Source organism: Cryptotermes secundus, unplaced genomic scaffold (assembly GCF_002891405.2).
Source record: "Cryptotermes secundus unplaced genomic scaffold, Csec_1.0 scaffold550, whole genome shotgun sequence".
Lineage (NCBI taxonomy): Eukaryota > Metazoa > Arthropoda > Insecta > Blattodea > Kalotermitidae > Cryptotermes > Cryptotermes secundus.
Genome location: NW_019724591.1, coordinates 669,166 through 690,290, shown reverse-complemented (window position 1 = coordinate 690,290; position 21,125 = coordinate 669,166). Strand labels below are relative to the sequence as shown.

General features: G+C 41.9%; 1 protein-coding gene across 6 annotated transcripts in view; it reads right to left on the bottom strand.

Moving 5' to 3' along the window:
• Positions 1-2,229: 2,229 nt before the first annotated feature.
• Positions 2,230-21,125, bottom strand: part of LOC111862372 (proton-associated sugar transporter A) — a 32,073-nt gene continuing 13,177 nt past the window's right edge. For all 6 annotated transcript variants that reach the window (XM_023847693.2, XM_023847694.2, XM_033750635.1 and 3 more), the window contains exons 4-12: positions 20,025-20,282; positions 19,115-19,216; positions 16,269-16,396; positions 11,919-12,029; positions 11,428-11,553; positions 9,629-9,817; positions 6,835-6,965; positions 4,605-4,779; positions 2,230-4,016 (exon numbers count right to left, since the gene is read on the bottom strand). In XM_023847693.2, the coding sequence (XP_023703461.1) occupies positions 3,786-4,016; positions 4,605-4,779; positions 6,835-6,965; positions 9,629-9,817; positions 11,428-11,553; positions 11,919-12,029; positions 16,269-16,396; positions 19,115-19,216; positions 20,025-20,282 (1,451 nt within the window). In that variant the 3' untranslated portion in view covers positions 2,230-3,785. The remainder of the gene's footprint in view (positions 4,017-4,604; positions 4,780-6,834; positions 6,966-9,628; positions 9,818-11,427; positions 11,554-11,918; positions 12,030-16,268; positions 16,397-19,114; positions 19,217-20,024; positions 20,283-21,125) is intronic.

Here is a 21,125-nt window from a genome sequence, read left to right as displayed (position 1 = left end):
GCGCCGCTCGCCGCGAGGTGCATACGAATTTTGCCGATAAATCAGCATGTCTGGCGGCCGATTAGGCGCGGAATGACGTAGTTACAGTCCACGTGTCACAGGAGGCTTTGAAAATGTTGTCCCTCTAAATGTAAAGTTCCTTTGAAATTGACTGTTTCGATAAAACACAGGTACAACAATCTTTCTTGCACCTACAGCACACCAGACACCCACTTTCACTGGATGGAGAGAGACTTCGTGGTTCTGAAGTGGATTCTGTGAACTCCAGTAGAGATTATTTTGCGTATTTATGTATCTGTGCAAGTGAAACCATGCTTCATCAGAAAATAATGTCAATTAACATTGACACTCGCTGTGATACACGGAGCCGTGGAACCGGTAAAAAAAAAAACGAAACTTTGTATTCATATGCTGATCAAGTTTGCCGTGTGAAGTGTGTTTATGAATCCTCTGATGATGACCAAGACAGGCCGAAACATGTAAGGTAATTTGTATATTCACAGCAAACTAGTCACATCTGACGGAATACACACTCTTTACATACATATATGTTGCTCCGGAACAAGATGCATGTAGCTAAGATGTGTCTTCAAGGTTAGCTGGGAACAACCGGAAGTCTGAGGAGTGTATGTCCTGTGGACCATCTTCGTAGCCGGAAAAGGAACAGTTGTTGAGATATCCCAGTCTTGCATTGATCTGGAGTTGTTGCCTTTAATAGTGTCACTCCGACGATCCACAATACACACATTCGGCGGTGTTTATCCAACTATAATGTTATGACTGCTTATACATACATAACAACACAGAAAAGTTTCCATTACATGCATCCTGTTGTGTTACAATATACAGCCTCTGTATTACAACCGTCACAACACAACAAATATCAAAATCAGTGTCTAGTTTCGTTCTTCTACATGTTTCGGCTATTAGTAGCCATCATCAGGCAAATACCGCTGAACCGCAGTACTAGTAAAATTAGATACAATATTATTAATTATATAAAAAATACTTGGCGTAAACCGCACGAAACTAAACCAATTAAAACTACACCCACACTAATTACAGAAGTAACGGTATCATAAAGAGGCCTCCGTAGTCTAGGGGTAACGCTCCCACCTCATGACTCAAGGTACGCGGGTTCAAACCCGGCGGAGGTCGTGGAATTTTTAAGGGCGGAAAAATTCAAGGAACAAGTCCTCCGGGAGGGACTTTAAGCCGTGGGTCCAGTGTCGTAGATTTACGGCACGTAAAAGATCCTCATGTTTCTAGGAGACCTCTGAGCAAAATTAGGCAACAATTTCAAGCCCAAGTAGTTTCCAATGCCTCTGGAAGATGGGGGGAAATATCAGGTACCGACGGCCGATCTCGTTGGCTGAACGGGGCTGATAGCACGCACCAGTACCTGTNCGGTAGGGTACGGCGACAGTAGAAATTAAAGGGGGACGCACAATGGACCAGTAACTGGTCTAAGTGCATGGGGAACCCACCCCCTCTAATAATAATAATAATAATAATAATAATAATAATAATAATGATATAATATTTTCTTCCACAAATTGTCACTTCATCTTTGTGCTGATAAGTGTTGTAAATACAAACAGAATTCTCGTCATGTAACGCGCACAGACAGGTAAAGAAGAGAACGTTATGTTGCATTTCTTACATTCAAATTTATTTAAGAGTATTTATATTGACAAAAAATACACAGCCATGAAATACTGAAGGTATAATCAGTATGGCAGACTTATCTTCTTCACTATCAAAAGGGACAAAAATTTGACTTGGCTATCTTGTGTCAGTTACTGCTCGATTTCATGTTTTATATGCATGAGGATAAATAGCTGGCAGGCTGAACTGAAATATGTCCAACCCATAGAAAACTTTCGGAGACATTTCAAGATATGATAGTCCAGATTGACGAGACCTTATGAAAACATTTGTTCAATAATGTAATAAAGAAGACACGTTGTAAAGTCTGTTACTAAAATGCACATTAAAGCTTAAATAGGGATAAACACTTTAGTTTAACTTAAGTTCCTAATATTTAAAACTGAAATTAATTCCTTTAAAAACTTATCAAATATTACATCTAAATTCTATCAATTTTCTTTTCATAAGAGTGGAAACCCTTGAGGGTTATTATGGAAAAAACGTGGTAATATTGTGACAATTACTTTGTTTCTGGTTCTGGTATCTGGATTCTCTACTGCAATTATTCAAGCAAGAAAATATAACAGAATCATTTATTCTGATAATTACGTGAGAGGAACCAAACTGATAGAGGACAGTCTTGATGGTTACTGGTATTTTATAATTTACCAGTTTATTATGGGTGAAATATCAGGATTGGTAACTAATTTTAATACAGAATCTTACTCGTGTAACAGATTATTTCTCACTCGTGACTTCTTCACAACAAATCAAAATCTTCATCTTAAAAATATATAAAAAGAATTTTTAAAAAATTAACAAATATATATATATAACAAATAATGAATATTTTGTTTATGTATTTTTTTTCATAAAATGACTGTTTAGTGATCTAATTGCCGTGTTCCCTCTACGCAACCGTAAGAATGTATACTAATTCAACTGTTCATTAATAATCACTACATATTTCGGCTATCCAACTGGTCATCATTAAGTGATACAATACTTAACAAGTGTCTTTGAATTGTAACCACTTTAAACTAACATATTGGCCCCTATTTAGTTGAAATTGTTGCTATTCAAAAACACTTAAATATTGTTAGCACCTGATGATGACCAGTTGGATGGTCGAAACATGTAGTGATTACTAATAAATAGTTGAATGAGTAAACATTCTTAATGTTGCCTAGATGGAACATGGCAATTATGTTAGTTTAATAACGCAATAGGATACGCTCTATAAAGATCGACTCTTTAGTAAATTATATTCCTCCGTGACTAGTGTCTCTGCCATTACTCATCAAAACACTTCATTAAAAACTACCCATGCGTTTTAGAACACTTAAAGGAATATTAAAATAATTGTTTCATTTAATACAAAGTCATTTGCAATACTGATCAGGTGTTTCAAAATGGGCGATGAATCTGTATGTACTGTATGCAAAAATTATTCATAATAATTAAACGGATTTTTAATAAAAATATATTGTTCTATTCCTCACACCCTTGCATAACTGGTTACCACCCCACTGGAAATAATCCTGGAGGTGTCCAGCCCTATGTGAGAGGAGGTTTGAGGTTCCAAGAGTGGACAATTAATTTCCACACAGCGCTTCAGGCTGCGCTCCTTTTTCAGTCTGATGAGAGCATAATGAGTCATGACTTAGATCTGAAGGTCTCAGTTAAATCCCAACAACTGGTCAAACAACAGAATGACAGGGTCATTCAATGTGAAACCATTGACACTTCCAGGGCCATCACCTGAGTAGCTAAGATGGCTCCAAAAAACTTAGGTTGAGACCTACTCAAACAACTTGAGTCGTTCAGTAAAAAGTCACTCACAGTTCCAGGTACATCACCTGAGTACCTGCGATGGCTCCAAGCAAACTTAGGTTGAGACCTACTCAAACGACTTGAGTCGTTCAGTAAAAAGTCACTCACAGTTCCAAGTACATCACCTGAGTACCTGCGATGGCTCCAAGCAAACTTAGGTTGAGACCTACTCTAGTCACTTGAGTCATTCAGCAAAAAGTCACTCACAGTTCCAGGTACATCACCTGAGTACCTGCGATGGCTCCAAGCAAACTTAGGTTGAGACCTACTCTAGTCACTTGAGTCATTCAGCAAGAAGTCACTCACAGTTCCAGGTACATCACCTGAGTAGCTGCGATGGCTCCACAGAAGCTGAGGATGGCGGCAACGCTAACTACTGTAGTTGTGGTACCAAAGAAGGCCACAAAAAATCCCATGAACATGGAGAGAACAAACTGGGCTAGAAACACCATGCTGCTCACAATAGCAACATCTGTTCCCAGACCTCGGAGTTGTGTGCCACGCTCAGCTTCTCCTTCCTTTGATACTCCAAACTAGAATAAAATAAAACAATGAAAATCTGTAAGATTGGAGGTTTTCACGGCGGTGGCTCTGAAGAATGCCTTATTTTTGGATGTGGTGCCGTGTATACTTGTGTCAACAGACGTTTCGGAGGAACGTCTGTTAACACAAGACCTACAGTCTGCTAAGTCTGCAGCCACCTGCTCAAGCTGGTTCCTCGCACGCGGAATTTTCTACACTGAAGATGGGGCGAAACGTTCCTCCGAAACGTCTGTTAATACAAGATCTACACGGCGCCGCATCCCAAAAGACAGCATTCTTCATGTATAATCTGAATATATATAACAGATAGGACAACCTGAGAAACAAAGTAAATTATTTTCGTTCAAAGATCATATTATTAGCTTTAATATTTATTGTACACATATTTTTAATGATGCAATTTTTGTAAATTTTCAATTTATGTTTCCAGTTTGTAAACGCAGGATTAATTAAGACAAAATATGGTTTGAGAAAAGTTCTACATTAGCCTTACAACTAATTTCACCATGAGTAGAGTGGTCAGGCAGTGAAGCTTACAGCTTGCCAACAACCCAATTTGTTTCCACCTTCAGACTTACCGTTCCCGCGGCGTGATAATGTGCCACTAGGAGGTATGGTAGTGTGAACAGTGTTGAGTACATAACCCCTGCTGACGCAGAGAAGATAATTACTGCATATCGGTTCTTCATAAGTGCCAACATCAACATTCCCAGGCTGTCCAAGAGGAGTCCGCTTATGTATACATTTCGAGCCCTGAAGAGACAAAACAATGTTGGTTCAACACGCGATCTCTCTGCCTTCTGGTGCAGTGGCTTTCAAGTGCGCTATACGTCATAGGAACACCATCGCATATCTTGAAAGTAATTAGAACTTTGCCAAATTCTGGTGAAATATTACATGAGAGGTTCTAACAGTTATCCTTGTGTTCAGTTAATTAAGTACCACGTCATGAAGACGAGGTATAAGAGTAGCTCCACCATTCTTGACCTCGGCACTAAATGGGTGTGAGTGCTCAGCTTCACGTCCCAGCCACTGGTCCCAGTACCTGTTGGACTGGAGACTGTTTGAGCATCAGAGCCGGTATGGACCCTGGGGAGAAGAATCTCTCGCCCTTACCGGGAAACGAACCCTGACCGTCCAACCCGTCTCTAAACGGAATGAGATATCACAGCTCCTGATAATATAAATATTTATATAATATACAAATGCAGGGTTTACTGTGGTCGCTGACCGAGGAAGGCATATGGCAGGTAACTCCTTCCCCCCCCCCCTACATTTTTGGAAATAATCGAAATTAAAAAAGGAAAATATAAAAAATAAATTAAAATTTGTTAAAAAATTAGTCTTCTATCCTGAAAGCATAGGAAAGGGAGTAAAAACGGTCTCAAAACGTCTGAATCATACGTCTGTATGGAAATTTTTATCACAGATGGGAGAAGGTTTAGAATGGATCGTAAGAAGACATGAGGCTATGCGTGTTTATACTGTAGTCAACTGTGTCCGACAGCAGATTATGAACTCTATGATGATAATTTGGAGCTAATGAAGTGGTGAGTATTTAATAGCCAAACACATGTGAGCTGATTGTCTAGAAAATGTGGGAGCCTCGACGTCTGACAAACCTATAGTTCCCCAAGGCCGATTACAGGGATAGATTTGCCTATTCCGGCTTTTATAAGTAGAGTCTAGCCTCTTTAATCCGAACTTATTAAAGTACCGGCGTGTTCTGACTATCGATTCGTTTGGACTATTGAACTCAAAAAATTAGAATTTTTAGTAAAATTATTTATTCAAAAGACTTGTAGGCACAAGGCCCGGAACCCTTGGGTGTTCGACAACACGTCGGGCTCCAGGCAAGCAGTAACCAGGTTACTTCTTTCACAAGCTATAGAGCGGCAGGCACATTAACACATAACGTCATGCTTCACAAGGATTCATTTTCACTGCAAAGAAATAAAACAAGTACATTGAATTTGTAATTGTTCAAGATGGCGGATTTTTTCTAGATAAGCCAAGTCAATTCAGGTTACCGAGGTTTTACTGTATTACCTTATAAGCAAGTATTATGCCCTATAAAATGGTTCATATATATCATCACTGGTAAAACAACCCTACTTCAGCGATAAACTTCCTTAGAAGGCTCTGCCAGATCTGATTCGATTTTCAGGCCTAAGGATTTGGTAACAATAATTTTTGGTTTACAGAGCAAGGTCGTCAGCCCTGTATCCAACACCCAACCTGCAGGACCAGGTCTTTGTATCTAAGTCCCCCAGTGACAGGGTGGCCCAGTTATGTCCCCAGGTACGGGGTTTCCTTTTCGCCATCTTCCACGACTCGCAGGGCTACGGTGGAATTATTCTAACCTGCCTCCACACGGGGGGGGGGAATATGTATATATATTGCAGCGTGTAGACAATGAAAGGGCATCTGCTGCTATGAAACAGATTCTTAACAAGAAATTATTCTCAGCCTTTACCGAGTAACGCCTTCGCAAACAAATATATTACCACGACAATAAACTGTTTTCTACGTATTCGGTGTCAAGAGGTTTGAGAGTTGTGAGGGCGTCTGTGAAGAAGTAAGCGTGAAGGCCGAAGAATCCCCGCTGTTAGAAACCGTTAGCAGGAAAAGACATAGCAGACTGAAAAGGCTTGGCGTATGCTGCAGTGATTTGTAAAGTGTGGAAACTATCGATGGTGTTACAGTTAATTCTAGTTACAATCTGTTAAGTGATCAATACGTAAATCCGATCTCCAATGCAAACAGCCTGTCGACAGTCACATATATACAGGACAATATGCACACTACCTGAATTTCTTGATGAGACGTTCGATAATAAGCGAATAGAAGGCGCAGGACAGTGAGTACATAGACATTCCCCAGCAGCCAAACCTGACGCCTTCTTCATATAGTTCTTTCTCAGGCGTTCCGTCTGCTGCCTGCCAACAAACACAAACTTTCTTATTTGCAACTGACCTTTATCATATTATCTTCGAGATCCACCATAATTATCTGCTGGTTGCTGAATGCCGAACAAAAACGAAATCCGTCCCACCAATAAGGCAGCTTTCAAGAAAATATTACATTTTGCATTTGAACCTGTAGTGCGCCTACATTCCTGAAGGTACAAAAACAAAAACAAACTCCGTGGTTTTAGTTATACCGACAGAGCGACCGCCGCTTCTTAGCGAAGTTAGTGCCAACTTTGGCGGATGGAGGGTGTCGCGTGTCAGCGCAACGAATCCCCACGGGCGTTAATCTCGGTTTTCTAGGCCGGAGACGTTATCTCCTTGAAATAGCTCCTCAATTATCCTCATGAGGCTGAGTGGACCCCCTTCCAGACCCACTACTTCTCAGAAATATAGTAGCGCCGGGGATCGAAACTGTACTTCTGGATCTGTAGCCAGGAACTCTGACCACTAGACCACAGAGGCCGTCCCTCAAGGTGACACATATGTAATTTTATTTAGGAATGTGGTCTTCTTGAATTACGTAAATTCAATAGAGGGTCTCAGAATTACCGTGTTTTGGATTTTTTTCCCGTCTGGCGGTACTCTAGAAAAACACGACGTTTCGGAAACTGGATTTGTTTCCATCCTTATGTGAGGGAGAAAACACCTACTCAGCTTGGGCCCTTAGAAAGAGCTAACTCAACAGAGTACGTGTCTTCCTCCCTCATGCGAGGTTGGAAATAGATCTAGTTTCCGAAATGTCGGGTTTTCTGGTTCCTAGAATACCGGGTGATGGAAAAACTCCAGAAACCGAGTAATTCTGAATGTTACACACCATCACCAGAACCCTTTAGAATCCACTTAATCAAAGTTGTGTGAAATATTTCATATAAATTTTACATTCTCTTATTTAGGAATTACTGGAAGAGCCCCTAATTTTCAATCTGGAATGCTGAGACTCACTGGACATCGATCTAGGATGAATAAACAATTTAATACCGAACAAGAATAAAATCCGTCGAGGTGTTTAGGCGCCATGAGTGGCACAACCATGCACACATACTTACATATATAAAATATACATACAGAGAGACTGCTTAGCAAAAATCACTTTTCGTAAACAGGGGTGGGGGGTTGAATTCGTGTAACTCCGTCAAAATATTGATATCCATATTTGTAATAGTCTCAGCACTTTCTCTTACAACGTATGTACTGTGTGCACGAGAAAGCAAAATTATACCGAATTTACGTAAAGATATATTTCCTCTCCGAATATCCCACTCACTCTTGTGTTGCATGTTACACTTTTCCATTTCTTGGTCTCTATATGGAATTAGGACAAATAAAAATTTATGGGCTTACGGGGCAGTAATTTTGGGATTTGAGGTTTCAGAGGTATTGCCTCATTCTTCTGGATCAGAGTGTAAGGCAAGCAACAAGGCAACACACAACACTGTTACCACCTTGAGAACATAAAATAGTGAAAGAAGAAGATGTAAGTATTACGTCCTTCCTACATGTCGGTATTCAGCTACCACACTACACGGTGTCACAAATCAGAAGGCCACTATATGAAATGCACATAATTCTGTTTCTCTTTGATTGTCTACTCATGAGCCTTGCAGACCGAGTCCCTTTATACTTAGGTCCATTGTACAAGCCTCGGTTGATTCATGAGACAATAGAGTGCTCATGAAGTAAGAAGAATCAGTAAATAGGACACAAACGGAAGTAAAACAGTTGTAATGGACGTAATACGTTTCTATGTGTATCGCTAGGTAGCAGCACAGTCCTGCTTCACGACAGTCTAGGTAGGAGACGCGCATGCCCATGTTTACAGGCTGGTTTCAGTAGTCTAGAGAGTGACAGAGCTTGAGATGTATACTACTGAAGAACAGCGTTATGTTGTACGTATTTTATGGGCAAGAGGATTAATACAAAGGATATTCATAAAGAAATATTTCCTGTTTACATTGGAAAGTGTTTGTAGCGCAAAACAGTTCACAACTGGGTCGAGAAACGTTGCAAAGTTTTCGCTGATGACGGAGAGGTTAAAACGGAGATGCCGAAGTGGATGAGGCAACAGTCAAAATATTTACTTTTGTGCTGCGGGTTTCGACGCGTTGGTAAAGCGATGGAACAACTGTATCAATGTTGGTAGAGAAATAAATATTTGTTCATGTTTCGAATATCACACGTTTTATGTTATAACCCATTTACTGACTCTTCCTCGTAGCAATTGTTTGGGGGGGAAACCTGAGTATCTGGAGTGACACCTGCCCCAATGTCACTTCTGCTATAAATCCCACATAGACCGACCTGGATACGAACTCGGTACTCAGCGATATGAATCCGACGACTAACCCCCTGAGCTACAGAACGTGAAAATGAAGAGTTAACAGCGAGGTACGAAGCCCAGGATCTTACCAATGTCAAGTTCTGTGGGATTTGTGGTAAAACTTTGACACTGAAGCGGTTTTTCTCTGAATATTTCCGTCTCAGATAATGAGTTGCTTTCTCCCGCCTGTTTCAAACTCACTCAACATTCTAGACTGGTATAATAGGCCCAATGGCGGCCGAAGTACCTACTGGGCTAAGTCTCACCCGAACCACCATTTTAAAAGGATTTATAGCAACGCGATGAAACCCACCTTGGGGTCACCTTCAAAGACAGCTTCTCCAACGAAGTCGGTGAAGTACAGCGAGTAGCAGATGTGAGCGCTCCAGCAGAAGAGGTTGGTGAGGCACAGAATACGCAGAGAGTTCGGCATAAAGATGATGGACTGCAGGTACTGCTTCAAGGTGGCGCTGGTCTTCTCCGCAGGGATGCTGAACACTTCCTGCGGCAAGCCACATCAGTACTCCACTATCATACCGAAGAGGGGCAAACTAGTGTAGTTTGTTGAGGCACTATACTACAAGCCGGAAGATCACGGGTTCGAGTCCCGATCAGGTGGATTTTTTTTCAATTTACCTAATCCTTCCGGCTGCACTATGGCCTTGGGGGTCGACTCAGCCTCTAACAGAAATGAGTACCAGGAATCCTCCCGAGGCGTAAAGGGCGGCTGGCGTATAAGGCTGACAACTTCACAGCCATCTGTGAGCCTATTTTCTAGATAATATAGGCTCAAAGTCTCAAAATCCTATGGTCCTTCATGGCCTGTTAAAGGGATAGCTAGCTGTAGCATACTGAACCAAATGTCTGATCTGTACACCCTTTCGATCCTATAAGGGAATCAGATATTCTGAGTTCAGTCACAGTTTTCCGACCATTCTGAATAACCATGATCTTTTTTTATCGTTTCTTGCATCCTGTTGTGTGTTTAATCAATAGTAGAGTGAATTTACCGACTACACAACACTTTTTTATTATCACTACATGTTTCGACCTTAAGAGGTCATCTTCAGGTGTATGAACACGGCTGTATAATTACACTCGGTCACTCATTCGACCTTGTATCTTTTCCAGACTTACGCTCACTAATATATCGAGTTCTATTTATAAAACACAGGTTAAAATTATAATNACCTGAAGATGACCTCTTAAGGTCGAAACATGTAGTGATAATAAAAAAGTGTTGTGTAGTCGGTAAATTCACTCTACTATTGACCATGATCTTGTTCATAATTTATTTGTTGTTACAATTCAAACGGCGTCATGCAATGTCGTAATTTATTTCGTTTGTTATTTTACAATGATTTCAGTACATAGCATCGAATGGTAGGAAAACTGATGAATCAGAAAGAATCTGGAAGGAAGCGGTGATGGTTTAATCGCAATAGTCTCCCGATAATTTGTCTGGAGTAACAAGGGAACAACAGGAAAGCCTCAGTCAAGAAAATCACTGTCATGTCAAGTCTCCTCCATGTCTCTTCTTTCAACTGTCATCTCCCATACCTCGAATTCTGTAATCAGGCTCTCGTCTACTGTCTTGTCGAAACGTCGATTTATATTACGGAAGAACAAGGTAAATTCATCAGACAAAGTACACCGGTTGAACACCCAATTGCAGTAAAATAACAATAATAAAATAACTTAATATGTAAGTTAGAAACCATCAATTTAAATTTCCATTCACAAATATGAGCGAACCTGATGAAGACTCAGAAAATTGGCTCGGTATCTCTTATGGGTCACTCTTAGGTCACACTAAGGAAACTGGCAACCGCGATGCAACCGAGAACTGTTACGAGCCTGAATTGAACACACATTAACTGTATGGAGCAGCACAAATTGAAGAAACGGCAGCGCAGTTTTTTCAATTTGCGCTGCACCAAACGACAACGCAGTTCCCTCAATTTGCGTTGCTCCATTGAGTAACATGTGCTCAACTCGGAAATTCCGGTTGCCAGTTTCCTTGACGTGCCCTCACCCTTACAGTTACAAGAATTTACCACTCCCCTACCAAGTAATATGATTACTGTAACTTTACGCATCTGCACTGCATACCTTATTATCTGGAGCACTGAAAGTTGTCTCTGCTATCGTCACTTCCTGTTGGTAACCCTCCTCGTAGCCGTAATTGGTGTAGCTACTTGCGCATGCGTTCTGACCTTCAATTCGATGGTACGGGTCCTTCATGGAAATAATATGCAATATTTACATAACATGAAGAAATAGAAAGACATTCTAAGTTTTAGGATTACTGTCTTCTGGTGTATGTTCTCGTGTAATCCAATAGATCACTGACGTTTCAGAAGAGTGTACTGCCTCCATCTTCAGGAACGAAGAAGAAGCTTAGGAAAAAGGAAAAGTACGTTTCTGTTTGTGTCTTGTTAGGTGCTTGCTTGGTTCATTCTCCGGCGGTGAAGATGGAGTGCTTCCTTCGAAACGTCGGATGAAATGGATGTAAGGAAGAGAAGGAAATGAGGAATGGAATGAACAGTCATTAAAAGGGCCAACTCCCATACAATATACTGAGCTGCCATTAAGTTCCTCACCTGATGATCCGACTGCGAAATGTTATTGGTTCCAGTCAAAGCCCCGTACGATCCAGTCTGCACTTCGTCCGCGATTTTCGTGTCCTCTGTCTTCCCGTTCTGTTTGGGACCCTGAAGAAGAAATGTTTCGATGAAGGTCTTACGTAACATAACTTTCACATAACTTCACAGAGGCGCTCAGTTGTTCGTACTTATGTATACTGCATTTGACATCCTCACAGGGGTGACTATTAACACAGTTTATCTGGGATTTAACAACGAGTGTTTCCTTAGGTGTTCACCGACGTGTCGGGTGATTACACTGCATCCATCATGAGGATACAAAATCAAGCCTTGATAGGTCGTTGGTACCCTCAAAACAGAGACAGTACGGTTCTCGGAAACGTCCGTGGACTTATACCGGTCTACAAGGCGTCACAGTGTACTTGATTTAGTTTATAACGTCTTTCATTTTAGGACTAATATTCAAATATAACGAAACGTGAGAATCGTAATGAAATTTATAGTGTGACGTGACACACGAAAGCCAGACTAATTCACTGCTAGGCAACGGCTCGGCAAACACATTCCCGCGGAAACGAAAGCTTCCAACGATAGAAGAATGGTGTTTTCTGTTGCAACGCAACGGAGAGGTAAACACATGTCTGCAACTGTGAATCAACAGAGGAAGCAGTGTTTTCTGTGGGGGCCGCCCCGAGGTTATATATCGAGGATCTCATGCAGCTAGAATTTGAATGGGTCTAGTTCTGGGGATGGCAGGCGAAGGTGATTGAGAAGAAGTGGCAAGAAAAAATTAAACTGTGCAAAGAAGGCTCCATGTATGCTACAGTGACAGACTAATATAACTCTCGTATTGAAATCCGTTGCCAGGATACGACTAGTGAAGAATGAGAACACTAGTGAATGTGTAACGTTGGACTGTAAAATGTATGTAGACCACCGATAGCACTGTATTGCCTCTAATCCCGAGATGTCAGTAAATCCTATCATCCAACTCACAGCCCGTCTATAAGTCAGGCACAAACTCTACACGTGACGATATTAATGACCACTTATATGGACCCACATTAAACATACAGCTCAATACGAGTGTATATTTGATAAATATTTGCCTGATGATGATCTAGCTGGATCGAAACATGTAGCATGTTAATATGGCAGCAGTGGTTTATTTATTACGAATTTGTTGTGTTGACATGTTGGCTGTTCCGCTTGTAACTTATTGTTGCAATATTTTCCTAGTATTTATTAGTTATCCTTTATCATGATTTTCGTCTTAATTCTGCTGATAATATATGAAGAGGCACTTACGTAAGACTCGAAAGTTTCACGAAGAATACATGTACTAATGAAACTTTCTTGGAGATTCGGCATTGTCAATGCTGAATTTAAAACTGGTATTAACTCAACATTGACAAGGCTGATCGCCGAAAAAGATTTTAGTGCATACTTATTTACTCTGCATTAATTAATTGGTTAGTCTCTTCATTAATCACCCTGATTTTATCTATCGACTTATTGCTCTATAGCCCTCGTGGACCTTGGCCAATCTTTCAAGTTCATAATCTCTACACAGTACGTAGAGCTCCTTGGACGGGGGATCAGCCCGTCGCAAGGTCGCTACCTACGCACAAAACAACACAAATACAGAATAAACGCACGCAGACATCTATGTCTTGAGTGGGATTCGAACCCACGATCCCAGCGTTCGAGCGGACGAAGACAGTTCATGCCTTAGACCGCGCGGCCACTGTGATCGGCACTTGGATTTAATTCTATAAACTTTAATAAGCTCTACTACTGAAATAAATTTCATTTTCATTTGTAATACAGTTTCTGTGTTCCTTTGTTATTCGTTGGGCAACTTAACGGCTTTGTCGGTAGCAAGACCACAAAACAAACTAACTCCGTAGCCTGCAGTCCGCAAGCAAACTATAACGACCGAGCCACTACCGCTTTTCGGCGAAGTTAGTACCAAATTTAGCGGATAGAGGGTGTCGCGTGGTCATCGCAACGAATCTCCACGGTTGTTAATTTCTGCTTTCTAGACTGGAGCCGTCATTTCTTTGGAATAGCTCCTCAATTATCCTCACGAGGCTGAATGGACCCCGTTCCAGACCCACTACTTCTCAGAAAATCTTATAGCGCCGAGAATCGAACCCGGGACCTCTGGATTTGTAGCCAGGAACTCTGTCCACTAGATCACTGAGGCGGACTCCAGAGCGTCAAAATGGTAGGTTGATATATGAAATGGAAATAGATATGGATTCAATCGTGGTTCTATCCCAGCATTTTCCTGGGATGGATGAAGAAAAGTACGCAAAATCTTATTCATAATATCCGATGCTCCGACCGAGGTTCGAACTGATCACCTCCCAGCTATTAGAATTTCACCGCTACGTCAGCTCACTCGATGTACGAGAGGGTACCCAAAAGAAACGGAATTTATTTTTTTTAACTTCTTTATTCAAATTTTAAGCACAAATCATCAATCCCCTTCAAAGTACTCTCCACTTAAACTATCACACTTGTCTAGTCTTTTATTCCATTTTTCAAAACATTGTCTAAATTCATCTTCTGAGATGCTTGACAGCGCCTCCGTCGTTTTTTTCCCTTCACTTCAGCAACATCAGCAAAACGCTGAAAAAAAGTTTTGATCATTTCGGGACTCTTCTTTCAAAGCACAGCATGCTTCCACGCGACCTTGTTTTTGTTCAGCAGTCAGCAGTCGTGGCACGAATTTCACAACCACCCTTTTCATTCCCAAATCTTCTGTCAAAATTCGCTGAACTGAGCTCCAAGTCACTCCCGACAGCTCCACAATTTCTTCAATGGTCCGTCGTCGATCTTCCTTGATGATTTCACGAATTTTTTCAACATTTTCATGTGTTCGGGCCATTGCAAAAACGACGATCACACAAAACAGTTGTCACTATAAACTCTGCCGAAACTAGTCCTTACCTTCTGAAGCAACGGTAGTCGGCTTATCGACTCAGGAATGTTAGCTCTATGCGCTCATAGCGGCAAAACGCGGTACTACAAAAGCTCTGCCCACAAAAAAATTAGTTCGGTTTCTTTTGGGTACCCCATCGTATATACATGTATCTTTTCATTTATGGGAATCCTCAAAAGTCACGTCACGTTACTACATCAGAAGACCTTGTGTTATCGAGATGCGGTGAATCCCCTGACTGCCATGGCCAAACGTGCCATACTGTATCACCGTGTGACCGTGACCATAATCACCTCATGAGGCTCTAATGGCTTCCTCCTGCAAGACCAGAAATAATGACATGTTCCTGTCGGTACATGTGACTGACTAACAGCATAAAACCCTTCAAGGCCACACATGCAGAACAGTCTGGAAAGGTGTGGCCGGAAACAAACTGACAAGAAACCGATAAGACGTGTGACTGGCGGGTTTTCGGGATTGGAGCGAGAGATTTCTGTAGTTTCGGGACAAGAGGCTTGACACAGGCCACAAACGTTTCTTCTTTGCCCTTTTACTTCATCGCATGTAATCGTGGTCCTGCACCGTTCGGCGAGAAGCGAAGATGAAGTCGATATAGAATTTAAAAAGATCTGAAAACACAGCAAGCATTAGTCAGTCAATAGGTACGTTATCTGATCGACCAATATGCAATCGACCAATCGATCAGTCAGTAAATCGATCGAATCAGTTACTCAGTAGCTCATTGAATCAGGTGGTTTCTCAGTCACTCGTCCAGACATTTGCTTGTTTAGTTATTCTGTTGGCCAGACTGTTCCGCAATTGGTTAAACATTCAATCAGTTCCACAACTGGTTAAGAAGTAGTTCAGTTCCACAATTAGTTAACCAGTTGGTCAGTTCCCCACCTGGTTAACCAGTCAGTTAGATCCTCAGTTGGTTAGCCATTAGGTCATTTTCTCATTTGGTTAACCAGTCGGTCAATTCCTAAATTGGTTAAACAGTCGGTCAGCTCTTCAACTGGTTAACCAGTCGGTCAGTTCATAATTTATTATAACAGTCAATAATTTCCTCATTTGGTTAACCAGTCTATGAATTTCTAAACGCCTTGAACACTCGACCAGTTCCTTAATTGCTCCATCAGTCTATTAGTAACAGATTAGGCCAGTCTATCAACCATGCAATCGTTCACTCAGCTGGTTTTACAGTCAGTTACTCTACCAATTAACTAAGCGGTCATCCAATCAGTGAATCAATACATTATGGAGCAAATTAATAACCAGATTATCATCAATCTACCAACCAATCAGTGAGTCTAGTATATATAAATAGGTCTGGCAGTGAAACAACCAATCGACCAGACATATGTCAGCCATTAACACTGAGTTGAGACTCGTCACACCTGAGCTTCTTGCTCCAGCACCCTCAGCGGAATCTCCGTGAAGCTGGTCACAGTTAACGCCACGCAGATAGTGAAGATGAACGTGATGAGCGTGAAGACGGCTCTCACGTGACCTCCGAGGATCTCTCCTGCAGCAGAGAAGCACAAGCTAGCAGGAAAGCTGCATTGTTTTCAAAGGCACAAGCACTGTGTACAGGACTGCAATTGTACGGAAGATTATTAACGCCGTTCAGTGTGACTGCTAGATGTTTTTTTTTTTAATCTGTTTTCCGTTCCATGGGTTTAATGACGCCTTTTCACTACCGAGATCATATAACGTGTTACTGTGAAAAGAAATAGCTATCTCTGTAACAGGTCGCGGAGGCCCATAGGGTTGTGAGACGTCGAGGCTCCCACATTTTCTAGAAAATCGGCTCATAGATGGCGGTAAGGATGTCAGCTTTACTCACTGGCCGCCCTTTACCTCCCACTAAGATTCCTGGTACTCATTTCTGTTAGAGGCTGAGTCGACCCCAGGGCCATAGTGTGGCTGGAAGGATTAGGTAAATTGAAAAATCCACCTCATTGGGACAAGAAACCGCGACATTCCAGCTTGTAGCATAGTGTCCCAACCAACTATGCTACACCCAAACATAAATACGCCTCCATAAAAATGCAAATTTTGCGATCCTTAAATACACGAAAATGGAATACTTTCATTTAAATTTACTTCGCCGACAACTCGATAAGAAATTTGAATTGCGGTTCAATAAATGTCTTTAAAGTAATGAAATCGTTATAGTTTATGTCACTGAGATAACTCAGTCTTTATAGAGACGGGGGCCGCGCCATATCTCAAGCGGTTAGTAGCTGGCTTCCCACCGCGGCGGCCCGGGTTCGATCCCGGGTCTGGTCAAGTTGGATTTGTGGTGGACAAAGTGACGCTGGGGCGAGTTTTCTCCAGTACTTCGGTTTCCCCTGCCAATCTTCATTCCACAAAATTCTCCATCATCATAATTACCCGGGGCAGGCTACAATAGGCCAATCAATGGCCGCTGTGCCGAGTGGACCCAGCTGGACTCCAACCCCCACTAAGCGAATTAAAAAAAATATATAGAGACGGGATACTGGCTGGAGTGCCTGGGTTCAATCTCCACAAAAGGCAAGATTTTTCTCTCCTGCACAACATCCAGACCGGCTCTGGGGTTCACCCAGTCTCTTATACAATGGGTACCGGGGGCTCTCTCTCCGGTGGTAAATTTTTCACGGGAGTGAAGCTGGCTAATAATGATGGAGCTCTATCTCTACTCCCCTATACTTCTTCACGATTCGAGACTTAACTAAGCACACATACAACTTTACCTTTTTTTTTTTTCCTTGACACTACAGCCCCAGTGGGCCTAGGCCTACCTCCATGAACTTCGTTCACTACTTTACCTTTAGCTCAGATTGTAATGTGCGTGCTGACTGTAGATCATGTGGTTGTATCAACCTATCTCAGACGTGTCTTCAAGTGAATGTGATAAGTTGTAACTTTATTTATTGCTAGCGGGGTGGGACTAAGTCCTTTGCACTGCGGCCACTTCTGGCCTACTGTACCAGCCCCAGATGATAGGTGTGGGTGATTGTGGAGCAATTGATGGAATGAAGATTGGCAGGGGAAACCGAAGTACTCGGAGAAACCCCGCCCCAGCGCCACTTTGTCCACCACAAATCCCACTTGACCAGACCCGGGATCGAACCTGGGCCGCCGAGGTGAGAAGCCAGCGACTAACCACTTGAGCTATGGCGCTCAATTCGTTTTAATCACAAGGTTTCTTTCACGAGGTTCTCCGATAGGCAGATGTTCTAAATATATCTTCTTTAGCCTGTCACATTAATGTAATTCAAATCTTCAGATTAGGATTAATATTATTATTATTCTATTTACAGTTCACACGTGTGCGGGAAGCCACAGGAGAGACAACGCATATCTGGTTTCTTGAAGTGTCTATATGGAAACTTGTGATATAAGTGACTCTTTACTGGCTAATTAACTAACTAACTATGTGGATTTTAATCCTCCTTAAGGATCCAACAGTCACTGAACTACTCAAGAAATTCCAAGCATTTTATGGCACCCGAAGGTTCATTACCGTGTTCACAAGAGCCCTCCACTGATCCCTATTCACAGCCAGATCGATACGCACCATACCCCCCCCCCATTCTGTATCTCTAAGATTCATTTTATTATTATCTTCCCGCATATTTAAAATAACAATAATACTTTTTATATTACGGTTTCTGATGGCCCCAATTCAATTAGTTTTGTGAATTTCCGGGCTAGACGAGTGTGACTATAGATGGGGCCTGGATTTGTAATCGGATTTATTGGACACTTACAGAACGTAACTAGAAATAACTACGACAGTCTCACTGAGTTACACGTTCCAAACATCACTTTAACATCAGCACACATGAATTCTTCTCAGTTTTCTCGAACCGTTACATGGTAGCGGCTTCCAGCGGCGAACGTTCCTCTTACTCTTGGTTCCCGAAGTGTTTCGGCGCTAGGCTTCAATCTTGTCAGAGCAAAAGTTCGCAAGAACTGAACCGCAGCAGTTCAACTCTTCACTGACTGACTCTCTACAATAATTGTCCTGTTAATAACATCTAGGCGCGGACCGCAAAGAAAATACAGTTCCTCCTCCTTGCAGTTTAACTATCGCGATGAAAATATGCTTATTTACGAAGTAATTATTCAGTAACAGTTGTATACTTCCTTATCTCATGGTTGTTGCTCAGCAACGGAATTGTTAGGTTGGAATCGCTTCTCTTAAAATCCTTACCAGTATGTAGATGTATATATTGGTGTGATATTAACTTACCGAGCGCCGTGATGTCCCAATTAATGGCTCCGAGAGCATATCCTAGGAAACCCCCGAGGCCCGCCATTATAGTAAACGTGCTGAGACCCCGCGCGTGGTCCTCTGGGAAAGAGAAACGTCAGACATATTTGTGACAATATTAACAGCTGCATGGAGTATGCAGTGCGGACAAATGATTACAAGTATGAGCGTCTTTTCACGTAAATAAAATCCTTAATTAAGCTGAAAATCTGCACACTAGTCAGCACATTGGCTTAAAGAAATGTATATTTCAGATTGTCAATAACTAAAACAAAATAGAAAAAATGAAATCTTAAAATTTATATTAGTATAAATATTATGTTTCCTGACATTATCCATCGTTTCTATCTTTACTTAGTGCGTATGTATTACCTGAAGACGGAGACATAATCCAGTCTCCGAAACGTTGTGTTCTGAAAATTAAACAGGGCGGTTTTTATTTTGATAAAGACTGGGCCATGGATAATGTCAAAAAACATAATATTTGTATCTTTTCATAAACTGGGCAACATTTCATTCCTTTTCTTGCAAATGTGAATAAATATGAGTTAATAATAACAATAATAATAATAATAATACGCCTACTTTTCTAAAGTAGGATTATGCGATGTTCTTCCTGTCTGTGTATCCCTCATTATTAATTTCTGTCTTAAGCGCCGGTCGCCTTTTAACCCCAGGAAGATTCCTGGTACTCATTTCTGTTAGAGGCTGAGTCGACCCCAGGGCCATACTGTGGCTGGAAGGATTAGGTAAGTTAAAAAAATCCATCTCTTTGTCTTTCGAACCTGCGACCTTCCGGTTTGTAGCACAGTGCCTCAACCAACTACGCCACTGCTTACCCCTAATAATACAGGATTTGAAAGGAAAATAGGGTCAGTGTCCCTCTTACCGGGGAGGGTGACGTCCAGTAGGTACGCCCTGGACGGACTCTGACAGGCGTCGGCATCGAAGTCCAAGAGCATGGTGCCCAGAACCGTGAAGAACACGCTCCAGGGGTGTGGGTAGTTTGCATCTGGCTCCAAGGTGGCGTTGCTGTAGTCAGACCCGTTGCTGGCTGTCGCCGTGTGGTTGCCACTGTCACCGTGAGACGGGTAGACGTCACCCAGGGCCCGCCCAATGTCCTCACCGTTGGGAACGAGCAGCAGACCTGCAAGTGCGTGTGGTCTACATTACACGGCGAAAGTAACTTCTATGAAAACGCTTACGATGGCGCACATGTATAGTGAAACGCTTTTCAGTGCGCGTCGTCATCAAATAGTGACTGTGGTCTTCTGAGCTGTGATGCCGTACAGTCTTGTAGACAGATATACTCGTTTCGAAATCGCATGCGTCCTGTCTAAAATGCTGAACCGTGTCTCAGCACAGTAGAACGCAATATGAACAATCAAAGTTGTGAAAATCTCTGATCTAAAAACAACGTCTACATGAACTGCTAAATAATCCACTGTCACGTGAAATGTGTTCATATAGACGGTGTTTGGACTGGTGAGGAGATTTATTGACCATTTATTGGTCGTAACTACGGATAACTATAACACAATCGCTATTTCCCTTCTTTACAGTTCATTAGAACACAATCCAATGTTCTCTGTTACTAAAGGTTTCCTGGTAACGACTCCAACAATGGTCATTCCTCTGCCTCCGGCTCAAGTCCTCTTCACAGACTCTCATAGAGAACAGACTATCAACTGACTAAGCTCCAAACCACCATTTTATAAAATATCGGTTACGGACCACAGAGAAAACAAAGTTCTTCTATTGTTGCGTGCGCGTATGTTGCGGGCGTTACATAGCAACGGCACAGAGTCACGCTTAGTTTACACGCCACAGTATGTTAACTTATGCAAAATGAGCCGGGACAGCGTAATCAGTATAGCGACTGGCTACGGACTGGATGACCGAGGTTTCGGAGTTCCAGTACCGGTAGGGTCAAGAATATTCTCCACTTCGACAAGACGGGCTCTGGGGCCCACCCAGCCTCCTATCCAGT